Raw genomic sequence first — 14,142 nt, 5'->3', positions numbered from 1 at the left:
TATGCAAAAGCCAGCATTTTCTACAGTTCACATTTCCCTTTTTATAATAAGTAAATTAATCCAGAAATAAATAATGTTGAAAATTTTATTTAAAATTCTGCTGTTTTCCCATGCTACTTACCCTCAAGCCCTTGCACACCATGTGAATGGTTTTGAAGATAAAATGACCCAGGTTTGAACCCTGGGTCTGCCACTTACTAGCTATGTGTCCCTGTACAAAGTTCTTAATTCAGTTCTTTACACATAAAATACCTCCAGCCTTGCAGTATTGTGACAATGTGTAAAGCACCTTGCAGAGAGCTTTTCACATATTACTTGTTCATTAAATAGGAGCTATGATTGTTATTATTATAATTAGCTGTCATGTTTGCCAATACCTAGTCATTAATTCATTCAACTATTTTCTTCTCAGTTGCCCCATACAAAGTTTTTTTCTGGCTTGCAGAGCATTTTGAGATGTTGGGTAAATGCTATACAATGTCATTTGTGTTTAAAAGCCTCATCAGACTGTCTTAAAATGTACTAAAAAGAGGGAAAAGAAAGGCACTTATTAAACCACAGCTCAACATTTAGAGAACACTAGTCACGTGATAGTGTTCTTGCCTGGAGAATCCCAGGGACGGGGGAGCCTGGTGGGCTGCTGTCTATGGGGTCACACAGATTCGGACACGACTGAAGCAGCAGTGACTTAGCAGCAGCAGCAGCAGCAGTCACGTGATGGTAGCTTATAAAAATTCAGTTTCTGCCTACCAACATTCTGATGATTTATTTGTCCCTGTCAGTCTCTTAAGATTTTACCTGGTTCTTGTTTTCAATCTTTTCAAGGAGAGCTAACTTCCAAACAAAGCACAACATTTTGATGGTTTTCCTGTGGTACTTTTCAGCACAAAGACTAATTTTTAGATATTTATGTTTCATATATAGGTCACCAACTGGCACTTTGGAACCTACAAATAGGTCTCATGGTCTGGTTACCATGGTCACACTTTCTCTTCAACATGCTCACACACTCCATCTCACATCTCACACTTAACTGGTCCTGTTAACACACACCCATCTCCCAGCCCTGAAAGGACTCTTTGATCTCTAAGAAGTTGGCTTGTGAGGGCCTTAAGGGAAACAGAATGATTCATAACCTATTTGGGATCTCAAACCCCTTCAAAATTTTGAGGAAAAATTACTGACATTCTCATCATACACAAACAAAAGTGGACATGCATATAAAACCACATTTCATAGACTCCTTGATGAACTAGGAAGCTATGATTGATTTCAGTGTTTCTCAAACTCTTCTGAGTAGGATTTGCAATAAGAAACAGACCTGACATTAATATAGCCCATATCTACATAAATAAATACCTAAAACAGAAGTTACAGGAAACAATTATTTACGCTTAGCATATACAATGGTTTCTGATATTTTCTATCCTATTTCTCTACAAGATCGCTTGAGATTCACTAAATTGCTTTCTTATGACCCACAACCTGAAGAACAGTGCTCTGGTCTAACATTACTCCATTTTCAACATAAGAAAACAGATCCAAAGTGTTTTGTGCTAGGTCACTAACAAGTTAAGTGACAAAACAAGCAAGAACCTAACCATTCTCACTTCCAACCAAGGTTCTTTCCAAAATAAAGTAAACAAAATTCTAAATACCAACTCCCCTCAAAAAGGCAGCTGGGGGGTTGAAGTTTTAAGCATCCTGATACACTTGAGAAACTGAGAGTGTTTCCATTCCAAATGATGGTGAATATTAACCTAACCTGAGCCTCCAGCTCAGTCTTAATTTCTTCTAAATCATGCCTCTGGCCTAGCATGACAGGGCATATAAGCACATTTTTTTTCTTTCCAGAAACCCTTTCTCCAGCTACTGAAAACAACACAAGAAAGGCCAACATTCTCCCAGAGTTCATTCAAAATATTTTAATTAAACACGCACATGTTTTATTTGTCCATGAGAGCCTGGCTTACAAATAGCAGTGGACAGGTCCTCTTTGATTTACCAGGGCCATGCAAATCTCCCTGTTCAGGCTATTTAATTAAAATTTAAACATCAAAACCACAGAGACCGATACGTGGACGTGAATGATCCAGAGCCTATTAGACCTAAATCTACTAACACCAGCTACCCCGGCCCCTTTTAAAGTCTCAATTATAGAAAGTGAGATGGTTTAAGAGCCTTCCTCACAGTGTGATCGATTAAGATACCAGCCTCTCTACAGCATCAGGCTGTGTGGTTCTGTTGGTTGGTTTTTCTTTATTTTTAATATGGAACAAACATCACTGTCCATCACAAGTAAGGCTGCACGCCAGAGAGTGTGGCCGAGGACAGGGCTGCAGAAGGCCAAGCAGGCAGTCCTGCGCACAGCAGAGTCAGGAGAAGGCCTGGGGCCTGTGCGGGTCTCACTGATCACGCAAACAACTCATCCCGCGCGTTGGGGAGGATCGGTGGTTACGAGTAACCCTCCCGGAGTTCTGTGCCAGGCACCAGCTGGGCATCCAAGCCCCGTGCCCAGAGGCAAAGTGCTGCGGTGTCCTTAAAGCAGAGCGCTCTGGGAGGAGAGAGTGGAGTGCCAAATTGCTGCGCAGAGGCTTGGGGTGAGATCAGCGAACGCTTGCTGGGGGGTGGTGGGGGGAGAGCAATATGCAGCAGGCAAACCGTAAAATTAGCGCTGGGGAGGCTGGGGCTGGCCCAGGTGGCGCGGTGATGGCACGGCGGCTGCCCTGGAGCTTTCCCCGGGAGCCTGGCTGCCCTGCATACGCTGCACCTTCCTCCTGCACCCCGACCGGGAGCAGCACCTACGCAGCACCAAGGACGGGCTCCTTCCCGGAAACAGGATTGGGGTACGCCCTGTAGCCTCCCGAGCCCTGAGATCTAGAGCTCCTCCCCCGTTTGCGGAAGAAAATGTAAGGAGCCTCGGAATTCAAAACCTCAGTATGCGCCAGAATCACTGTTGAGCTTAATATTTGTCCGACTCACTTTAGAGACCCCTGTCCTTTCCTGAATTTTCCTTTCAATACGTTCTGTCTTCCCCCATGCCTCAACAGAATTGGAGGATGTTGGGGGAAGGTGCTGGGGGAGGGTCCAGGGATCTAGGGATGGAGGCTAGGGTTGGGATGGGGAGAGAGTTTGCATCTGAAAACCTCTGCAAGATAAACACTTCTGAAGGTCAGTGATGGCTCCCCATTGGATCCTCCTGAAAAGATGAATCTTCATTAAAGCATTCTTGGTCAACATTTTTCTTGAGAACCCAGACTGTAAAAAGTCTGAAGTAATTCAGATATTGCAATTCCAATAATGCATTGAAGACCTATATATTAAGTACTGTGAACGCTCTTGAAATAAAAGCAAGCTATTATAAGGAAATTTGTGAAATGTAAATATGTGTTACTCAGCCAGGATTAAATGAAGAATGCAAAAATGTTGTTATATTTAGTAGCACAAAAATGGAAAACTGAATGACACAGTATTTGGAAACCAGAAACCAGTTAATTTTAAGTCATGTTTATTATATAACTAGACTTTTTAAATAATATATGCACACTAATTTTAAACCAGCCATTCAGTATACACTCAGCATGTCCATGGAGTGACATCTTAACCCTAGCATCTTTTAGCCTCCCCTCTGCAGTCAGCCCCTTACCTTTATTTTCAGAATCTTTCATTCTCTCCCTCCTGCCTCTGCTGCAAAGGAGCAGGAAAGCCCGGCTGATTCTGCAACTCTGACTTTAGATCTGTCATTCAGACAGTCAGCAGTCTCGGGGACAAAGTCCCTCAACGGAGGAGCACCAGGGCTCTGATAATTGCATGCAAGTCAGTGTGTTGGGTTATAATTTTGCTTATGCTGGAGCGGAAAGGATGGCGATGAAGGCAGACGTAAACACAAATTCCAAAACATGGCATGGAACTGGATCTGGAGCCTAGGCTTGCCTTTCCTTGCAGCAGGTTAGGGCACTAACTGTTTAGTGCTTCCTTCTCGCCAGAGAGATTTGATTCAAACTGAAAGGGGAACGTGTGTGTGCCATGCACCAAGCTTATCCTCAAATGGAGACCTTCATTTTGGAGGTGGATTAAGAGCCCTGTGCCATTTCTTCTTACACATTCATTCATTCAGCAAACATTTCTTTTACCTTTCTGTGAACCAGGCTCTGCGCTAAGTACTGGGGATAAAAGAGCGACAGAACCAGTCCCAATCTTCAGGCCACTCACCAGCTGTTACAATGCAGCATACAGTGCCATACAATGACCTATATCTGCTGTATGGACCTAGATTCCATTTCACCCAGGCATACATTGGTACTCAAGGCTTTAAAGCCACTGGATGGCTGAGACAGAAATGATCTGTGGAAAGCCAGACCAAGACCCCTCTGTTAGACAGCCAGGAATACTCAATCAAACCTTTCAATCATCCAGTTCCAGTTTACTTTCAGTCATTACATAGCTCCAATTCATTCCTTCATTCATTCACTCAACAAGTGGTTATCTGTGCCAGGTACAACTCCATCTGCTAGTGACTCAGGAATGCAGGAAAACAGACCAAGTACCTGCTCTCCTGGCTGTCACATTTGGGTGGGAGGATTCAGACAGGCCATAAACAAATAAATACAAACATATAATTAATGGCAGTGAATGCTGTGAATAAAACTGAAGCATGATAATAAGGTAAAAGAGGTGCTATTTTAGATAGCGTGCCCAGGGGAGGTGCCATTTAGCTTATTTTTGTGGGAAATGGATCAGAGTTATCACAGTCCCTTCCAAAAATCTTCACTCAGAAATTGTTTTAAAAGTTCTGAACTCTCACAACCTCCTTAGCTCCAAGTGCATTCACCACTGGGCAGTGTTTATTCCCCATTACACAGATTGGTAAACTGATATTCAGAAAGATTAACTGACCCAATCCAGGCCGTCACTAAGTTGGAAGAAGAACAACAAAGAGAAATACATCCTTTGCCATAGAGCAGAAACTAACACATCATTGTATATCAACTATATTCCAATAAAAAATTATTAAAAAAAAAAAACCAACCTATTACTTTCATCCCCAGGACAATACTGACATGGAAGTTTTGCTGGAGGGAGGAGAGGTAAGAAGGTGAAGACCTCTCTCTACCACTATTACCTGGGTTGTGTAGGCAGGACTTAAGCTCTCTGTCACCAGTTTCCTCATCTGTAAAGTGGGGCTAATCATTCCTGCCCTGTGTATGTTTCAAGCTCTTCAGGAGATCAAAAGAGAGAACACACATACCACTTTGTAAACTAGTTCTATATAAATGTAAAGTATAATTATCAACATACTTGGGCACATTAAGAGAACTAATTGTTAGTGTTTACCTGCTCATTACTGCAGCCCAAGTTAAACACAGCTATGGAGCAAAAGCCTGTCATGGCCACTAGGGGTCCTGGAGTTGACTGCTAGCTGCCACAATTTAAAGACTTCTCCAAAGTATGGGGTAATTTTATTTTGTTTTCTTTTCTTTCCATCTTTCCTTGACAGTGCATAATAACTTTATGCTCATCTTTGAAAAAAAGGCCAATGAGAAAAATCTGCCTTCACTGGAACTCCTCACTGGCCACCAAATGGGTCAGGCTGGCCCATAAATCACCTCAAAGAAATAGGCATCTCCATCTCCAAGGACCAAGGCCAGGACAGCCAAGAAGTGCCCAGTTCAGAGCTCCTTTAGGGGCAGATAGGGTGAAGAAGGAGGTGCTAAGAGCCACCATCCAGGTACTCTTTCATCCAATAAATATTCATTATGCCAGACACTGCTCTGAACACAAAGAATAACACAGTGTTGAACAGAACATTCTGTTCTTAAAGAGCCTGGTCTCAGAACAAGAGCTTTCCACAAGGTCTGCTGATTTACTCCATTAGGCCAAGGCTTGGGTTTGAATAGGAAAGCAGAAGAGGCCAGGTCCAAACACAAGCTCTGCCATTTCCTGGCTCCTGAGGTAGCTGGGATATGTTCCTGAGCCCCTCTCAGTCTCTATTTCCTGATCTGTAAGATGCAGACAGTAAGGCACCTACCTCCTAGGGCAGGATGAGGCTCAAGTGAGTTAGTACATGTCAAGTACACGGCACAAAACATGACGCATAAATGCCCTTAAGACTAGTATTATCACCTACCGATCTGGATCAAGCATACCCCTCTGCACCTCAGTTTCCTCGTAAAATGCAGAAAATAATAAACAGCTAATATGGCTATTGTGAGAATTACATATCAGGAAAACTATATAGCCCTGGTATACAGGATCAGCTCAAGCCCTGCCAGGCTCACTCCAGGCCCCTTTTAATCAAGCAGGTTTTTCCAAGAAAAAAAACTAAGGCTGGGAGGATTGAGGAAGAGGGAGAGGGGATGTCATTCATATTAACAAGGAAACAATTTTCTTCCCAAGAGTGTGGTCATTCTAGGGTTACATGCATTTTACTCAACATTGTATTTTGAAAAGTTTCAAAATACAAAAAGTTGAAAGAATTGCATGGCAAACATTTTCAAGAATATTTACTAAATTTGCTTTATCACATACATGTTCATCTTTCTATTCACCCTTACTTGATTTTTTAAATTAAGTCGAAAGAGATCTGGTCTTCTTCAGATAAAACAAGCCTTTATTTTCCCTCATGATACAGATTTTACAGAAGCTTTAGACTGTCTGATTCTGTGGCCATTCTAAGCAGTGTTTGGTAATTCTCAGAAGTCGCGTCTGGCCCACAGTAAACAAGGATGTGGCCACATCAAGGCCACACCCAGCTGAGGAACAAGGATAGACTCAAGCCTTGGAGCTTTCCAGAACAAGGCAGTGTCTCTGGCAGATCCTACGCTCCTATTAAACTGGTACCAACCATTATAAACAACCATTAATGGAAATGATGCTCCATCTCAATGACCAAGTTTAAGGAAAGCTTCAGGCAGGCTCCACTGGCCACAGGTCCCTTCACAGCTCTGCACAGTTCTTGTCTCTCAGATGCCATTTCTGAGTCATTAGACTGTGAGTCATGCCCAGCAAGGGAGGCCATCTTGAGAGCAAAACCAAAAAGAATTTTCAAGAACAATGAGTGACACCCTGAACTGAAAGAGAATAAGGCTCTTCATTGTCCTAGCAAAATAACAATGGAAAAAAAAAAAACGCTGCTGTTAACAGTGTGGGTGCAACTGCCCAGCTGTAAATTTTACTGAGAAGAAAAACTCAGCAAAAAGAAGCTTTCACATTCCCTTGGAAATCTGAGAGCAAAAGAGACTTGAAGGATATGTCTCAAATTAGGCAAACCTAATGATCTTTCGGTAACTTGCCTGGACCCTCTTCTGGCTGTCATTCATTTCCCAAACATGCCAGGATAGGGTGACAGGAGGGTGACTTCACCTGCGCCAACACATTTGGTCCTCCCCCAGCCAAGCCTCTGTTTGGTTTGCTCAGCCGGGAGAGAGATGTCTGGAGTGAGAAAACTGGAGGTGGTGCTGCCTGGGGGTAGGTGGGGGGAGGGGGTTTGGGATTAGGAGCACCGCAGAGGAGGGCAGCATGACTATCAGAAAAGCTGGGTAGGCTCTGATGAAGCCAAGCCACAAGGCAAGGGGAAGAGAACACACATAGAGTGCCTACTGTGTGCCAGGCACTCTTCTCACAAGCAGCACCATAAATTTAGAGAGACTGCCAAGCATGGCCTTTAAAGCAAGGACTTTCACAGCATACTGCCTGGGTTTGAATCCAAGTTTACTAGTTGTGTAACTTTGAAAACGTTACTTACCCTTCTTGTGCTGCAGTTTTCTCATTCATAAAATAGAGACTGTAAAACAGGGTTATTGTAAGAACTAAGCAAAATTAAAATATTCACATGTTTAGGGCAATGGCTGGCACACAATAAGCTGTGCAGCATGCATGTTAACGCTTGCTGGTCCATCTCTTTTTTTTTAATTTTTTTTTTTCTGGCCATGCCACAAGGCATGCAGGATCTTTGTTCCCAGACCAGGAATTGAACCTGTCCCTCCTGCAGTGGAAGCAAGGAGCCTTAACCACTGGACCACCAGGGAAGTCCCAGCCCATCTTTTTCAGATAGAAAACTGAGGCAGAAAGAAGAAAGAAAGCTTGCTGAAGGACACACAGCTACACAGTGGCAGAACCTGGATACGACCTGTCATTGACTTCTCACAAACCCTGGGAGGGAAGTGACATCCTCTTCCTTCTATAAGTGAGAGCCTGGAAGGCAGAGAGCTTAGTAACCTGCTCATCATACAAGCTGGAAAATGGGAGAGTTAAGATTGAAAATCCGACATTCGCTGTCTTTAAATCCTTTGCACACCCCACTAGGCCTGTTCTCAAGCATTAGTGTACATCAGAATGACTGCAGGGCTTGGTTAAGCATAGCCTGCTGGGCCCTATCTCCACAGTTTCTGATTGGGTAGCTCTGTGGTGGGGGGCCAGGGATTGGCATTTCTGACAATTCTGGAGACACTGTTGCTGCTGGTCTGGAGCCCGCATTGCCTATAATCAGGCACCTGTATGCAGAACAGAGCGTAGAAGCGATGAGGCCCAAAGATTATGGGTCCCACTCCGTCAAAGGCTTGCTTATTCCCCTGGGCCTAGCAAACATACTTTGCATTTACATGGTCCTTTCATAGTTATGATCTCATCTGATCTTTCCAACATCCCTAGGTAGTGATCATTATCTCCATTCATTGTGATTTTATTGTAGGGACATATGGCTAAGAAAATGTGAGAGTATAACCCACAGGTCACCTGACAAGTGTTCTGGTCTTTCCTCCAAGTAACTAGTCCTGGAAACACTACCAGCTGATGGAGACTGACTCCAGTTTCAACCTGTGACTTTGCAAAGAATAACTTTGTGGGAGGTAATTTCTGGTGGGAAGAGCATAAGACCCTTGTTCTACCATCATTTCAAGGACTAGGAAAGTCTGCTGCTCACAAGATACTTCCACCAATTATTTGCTCCCTGCTCGATAACCTAAAAGCTTTGATGTTTGACTAAAATGTGATTCCCTATAAAAGATGAAAGCAATTTGGGGGGTTAATTTCTACTGGAGCACAGCCTGTTCATTTAGAACAGTTTGCATGGTTAGTATAGTTTTTAAAGCTGCTTGGACATATAAGCCAATAACTCATTAGTATCTAGAATATTTCAAGAACTCCTATAAGTAGATAAGAAAAAAACAAACCCCCAAGAAAAAAGCGGGAAAAGACATAAACAGGCATTCACACATGTCTTAGTCACATATGGCCAATTCATATGAAAAAATCCTCAGCTTCATTATTTGTCAGGGAAATTCAATATAAAACAACCAGGCAGTACCACTTCATACCCATCAAAAAGGCTGACACTACTGAGTGTTAGGAAGGAAGTAAGGAATCGATATATATATCCTAGAGGATCCAATTATTACTTATCCATTCATGTATTATTATCCAATAAATAAATAAACGTATTTACATTCATCTTCTACATTCAGGATACAATGTTTAGCTGAAAAGATGCCAGGCATTCCCAGAAGCTATGCTACTTCTCACCTGTAGTCTCCTGGTGGAAAAAAAGGAGGGAAGGGGAGAGAAGGATACTGACATGGCCATGATACAACATGGAAGGATACTTCCAGTTGATCCAAAAGGGACTGCTGCCCTTAAGGAGCTTCCAGTCATGTTTCATCCCACCACCCACTGAACTTCCCATATTTGGGGTGTGATCATATGGTTGAATATCTGGACTAAAATTAATAAAAATAACCACCACCTGTGAGCTACTATGTACCAAGCACTTTATATACATTAACCCATTTAATCATCACAGTAACCTAACACAGGAGTATCATTCCTATCTTACATATGATAGATAAATGAGTTTTAGAAAGATTCAGCACCCTGCCCAAGATCACACCATTTATTAGTGTGCCACTCATCAGTGGCAGCTTTAAATCACAGTCTGTCTGGCACCAAACCACGTGATTATAGATGCCCAAAGTGACGTTGACATCATCATGAGAAATTGAGGCCACCTTTAAGAAAAATTAAATAAAATTTGGATATGGATTTCACTCATTGCATAATATTCATTCATTTTACTTCTTCCTTCTATGAGTATAGATATTGGAACATGTTTATTTTGTCTGACATGGAAGAAAGGAAGCTGTGTGGATAACCAGGCCTGAATCGGCCCCACACCAGTCCTGTGAACTTCTGCAAGTTACTCGGTCTCTCGCTTCACTTTTCTCATCTCTAAAATGGGGGAAATAAATACATCCATCCTCCCTCTTTCCAAGGTTTGTTAACATCTAAACAAGACCTCATAGTTGAGCTATTCTGTAAACTGTAAAGTATCATATAACATAAGACATTTTAATGGCCTCATCTCCAGATTTTGGGGGCTGGGGAGGGGAAGTAAGGAAATATAGTGATCAGCCAAGATCCTACTGAAGAAAAGAGAGGTGTGGTGTGGCAGTGGGCTCTGGGAATCCATGGGTGAAGTCTAGGACAGGAACAGAGAATAGGAGAGGATGACTGTGTACACAGTATACACCTGGGTTTAAAAATCATAAAACTAGAAAACTTATCCTAACCCAATTCACTGCAGTGGGAACATCTATTTATTCCTCTTTTGTAAAACATTCACACAACACCCAGAGTAACATTATGCATGTAAGTATTACTAAAGCAATACTTGTTGCAATTCCCAATCTATTCAACTACTCAGGCAAGCTAAAAAAAGGGGGGGGGGGTCAGCCTTCAGACCTACTAAGTTTCGGCAACCGTTTGATGCAAGGAGAAAGAATTTAATTGGCGCACTGACTAAAACTAAGAATACATCCTTTGAAAGCCCGCAAGATGACAATGCCAAGCCACAGAGTCTCCCTAACTATCCATAATTGAAAAGCTTGTTTCTAACACAATAAATAAATATGTGAAAATTGTTTTTGCCCTTTGTCAAATTTCTCTTTAGAATGCTTACTATGTGCCAGCACTTTACAATTATTAACTCATTAATTCATTTAATCTTCCAAACAACCCTGGGGTGGAGGTGGGGGTGACACCAACACGAATGACAGGGCCCTGGAGCAGTCTGCCTTTGGCCCTGGTCGGCCATTTTAGAACTCAAGGCATGTTAGCCTCAGAATAAGAATGCTCACATGATGGAAACAGATGAAAAGGACAAGACAGGAGACACACACACACACAAGCAAACAGGTATCTAAAAAGTACCAAATCCTGACTTAGCTTGGTGGGGGATGCAAAGATGAAATGGATGAGAACTTGCCTACATGGAACCTATAACAGCAGATGAACAGTGACGAATGCCCTATGGATGACAAAATACCAAAAGAGAGGCTACAGGTGGCATGAACCCCAGGAAAGGCTTCACAGAGGAGATGGCATTTGTGCTAGTCCTGAGACATGAATAGGAATTGGCCAGGCTGAGAGACCAACGCATGGCCACTGCAGATAGAGAGAACGCAGTGAGCCAGCATATCGGATTGGGTCCCTGTGCTCAGAACATGCTGGGAACATGTAGAGCCTTCCCAGCTCACTTGGAATAAAATCCCAACTCCTTGTCACATCCTACGCAGACCCTGTCTCCCTTACTTTCCCCTTGCTTAGCTCAGGCACTGGGATGGTTTCCACCTGTTATTGCCTCTGGCAGGATGCTCTAACCCTGGCTCCATGCTGGAGTAACTCGGAATCAGTCTTCAGGCTCCGCTGCAATGGCACCACCTCAGAGACCCTCCCTGGTCACTTTCCATGTAAGCCAGAGCCCCTCTACCTTTTTGCCTCTCCCAGCAGATGATCTGATTCCTGCCAAGTACACACGGCAATTTGTAATGGGGATTTTTACCGGTCTGACGTATGTAATGTCGGTTCCCCCTCTAGAAGTAGTTCCATGAGCTGTGGCCTTGTCTATTTGGTTCTCTCCGGGCCCTGACACACTGGGGAGCTCAATAAACATTTTGGAATGAATGAAAGCAGTAAGTCAGTGATCGAATACATGTGAGTGAAGGTCTAGTTGAGGACAAGGTGGAATGTGTTTGGGAAATAGATAATCGTGACTAGAGCATACATGATAACAGGTTGGAAAGGGGGTGGGTCCAGATGGGGAGGACCTCAAAGGCAGAGCTGGATTGGATTAATTCCCCCAACGGGTACTGCATTGCAGGTGCCGGCCAGGTGTTCGGGGGTGGAGGATGCAAACTGTTTCTCCGAGGCACCCCGGATTCTCTCTGCTCAGAGCCAAACGGACACACAGGGACTTCTGCGGGAAATAAACAAGCTGCAACCACCTGGGCCAAGGGAAGATGCTCAAAGGTGGAGGGGGATGGAGGGGCGGGAAGAGGACTGTCTTTGAGCGACCCCGGGGGAGCTCCGGTACTGGTCTAGTCCCTGCGGCCAAGGGTCAGGATGGAGGGTCGCCCAGGCAGGGCCAGCCATCCAGGCGGCGTCGCCCCCGCCCGTGGGTCCCGGGGAGTTGGGGGGGAGGTGGGGGCCGAGAACCCAGCGGGAGATGCCACCTACGGCCTTCGGGGCCACCGCAGCCCCCCAGAAGTCGAAGGCCGGCGCCCGCGGCGCGCAGTAACAGGTTCCGCGGCCGCGCCCACACTCACCCTGCGCAGCCTTGGAAGCCGAGCGCGTCCGCCAGAGCCGCCGGGTTGCCTTCCACGGCCGCAGCGAAGAAAACAGCCTCCGGCTCTTCTTGCCGCTCTTCTCAGTTGCTCCCATCTGTGCGCCCGCACCCCTCCCCAGCCGCCCGCCGCCGCCCGAGGGTCGCCTCCCGCTTCCCCGGCCGCCGCGCGTCTGCCAGGTGCCCGGCCGCCGCGGGGAGGACGCGGCCGCGGGGGCGGAGCTTGCGGCCGGCGGGGGGCGGGGGAGGGGGGCACCGCGCTCGCGCCGAGCCCGAGGGCGCTGCCGGCCGAGGCGGGGGCGCTGCCGGGATGCGCCAGCCCGGGGGAGGCGCTCAGCAGCTCACGGCTGAGCGCTTTAGTCATTCGTTCTTGATTCCGGAGGTGTCGACAGATTGCCCGGCTGCAGCTCGGCATCATTAATTAACACAAAAACCCCTGGGATATGCACTGATTTTTATCCCCGGATTACAAATGATAAAATTGAAGCTCCGAAAGGTCAGGTAATTGACCGGGAGATCACAGTCTCTAAACCATGCAGATTCCCAAGTCCTCGGCTCTGACTCCATTTGTTCATTCCTTTCTGCTGCCTCAGGATGATTCCACGTTATGTTCGAATTTTTCTTTTAAAGTGTGATAGATATTCCTGTTTTCTTCATACAACAGATTAAGAATCACCTGTTTTTCTCTCTCTTTTTTTAAGAACCTACTCTATGTCCAGGGACTTTTACACATATGGCATTAAACGTCATAGTACTGCTGTGGGGTAGGAAGCATTTCCCCATTTGCCAGATGAGGAAACTGAAATGTCAGAGCTGATGTAGCCCAGCCTTTTCACCACTTGATCTCTGTTCTGATTTTGCTTGTAGTTGGGGGAGTCCAAGAGAAGAAGAGCAAAACCAAGATTCCTTAACAGGGCCTGGCTGCAACAGTAATAGCTCATGTGTATAGAATGCCTTTCATGTGTCAGGTTTTACATGCATTACTTTATTTAACTCTCCCAATGATACTCATGGGAGAGAAATTATTAATATCTATGCTTAACAGAGGGCTTCCCAGGTGGAGCTAGTGATAAAGAATCCACCTGCCAGTGCTGGAAACACAAGAGTCAGTGTTTGATCCCTGGGTGGAGAAGATCCTCTGGAGTAGGGAATGGCAACCTACACCAGTATTCTTGCCTCAAAAATTCCATGCGCAGAGGAGCCTGGCAGGCTACAGTCCATGGGGTGGCAAACAACTGATCAGGGCTGAGCACATATATCCATATACACACTTAACAGATGGGGGAAACTGAGCATCAGAGAGGTCAGGTTACACACATAAAGCCTTAATAAAGTTTCTACATTAGGTTGAATCATGCCATTTTTGTAGGTTCAAACAAAAAGCTCAATTTATTATAGGACAGTTTCACCAAATGATCAAAATTTAAATAACCAAAGGAGGCAACTGATAATGCATCTAGATGATACACTGAGAAACATATATATATATGTTTCAGGACTTCCCTGGTGGCCATCTTCAATCCCTGAGT

The 14,142-nt window shown here is 44.7% G+C and overlaps 1 protein-coding gene across 1 annotated transcript in view; it reads right to left on the bottom strand.

The window, feature by feature from the left end:
* DNAJC6 (DnaJ heat shock protein family (Hsp40) member C6) overlaps positions 1-12,757 on the bottom strand; it is a 180,763-nt gene extending 168,006 nt beyond the window's left edge. The window contains exon 1 of the mRNA XM_055403312.2: positions 12,597-12,757. Within this exon, the coding sequence (XP_055259287.2) occupies positions 12,597-12,711 (115 nt within the window). The 5' untranslated portion in view covers positions 12,712-12,757. The remainder of the gene's footprint in view (positions 1-12,596) is intronic.
* Positions 12,758-14,142: the final 1,385 nt, after the last annotated feature.

Source organism: Moschus berezovskii, chromosome 4 (assembly GCF_049115385.1).
Source record: "Moschus berezovskii isolate FMDL1 chromosome 4, NW_MosBer_1.0, whole genome shotgun sequence".
Taxonomy (NCBI): Eukaryota; Metazoa; Chordata; class Mammalia; order Artiodactyla; family Moschidae; genus Moschus; species Moschus berezovskii.
Note: the sequence above shows the minus strand (reverse complement) of the source record. Positions and strands in the feature narration are given on the sequence as shown.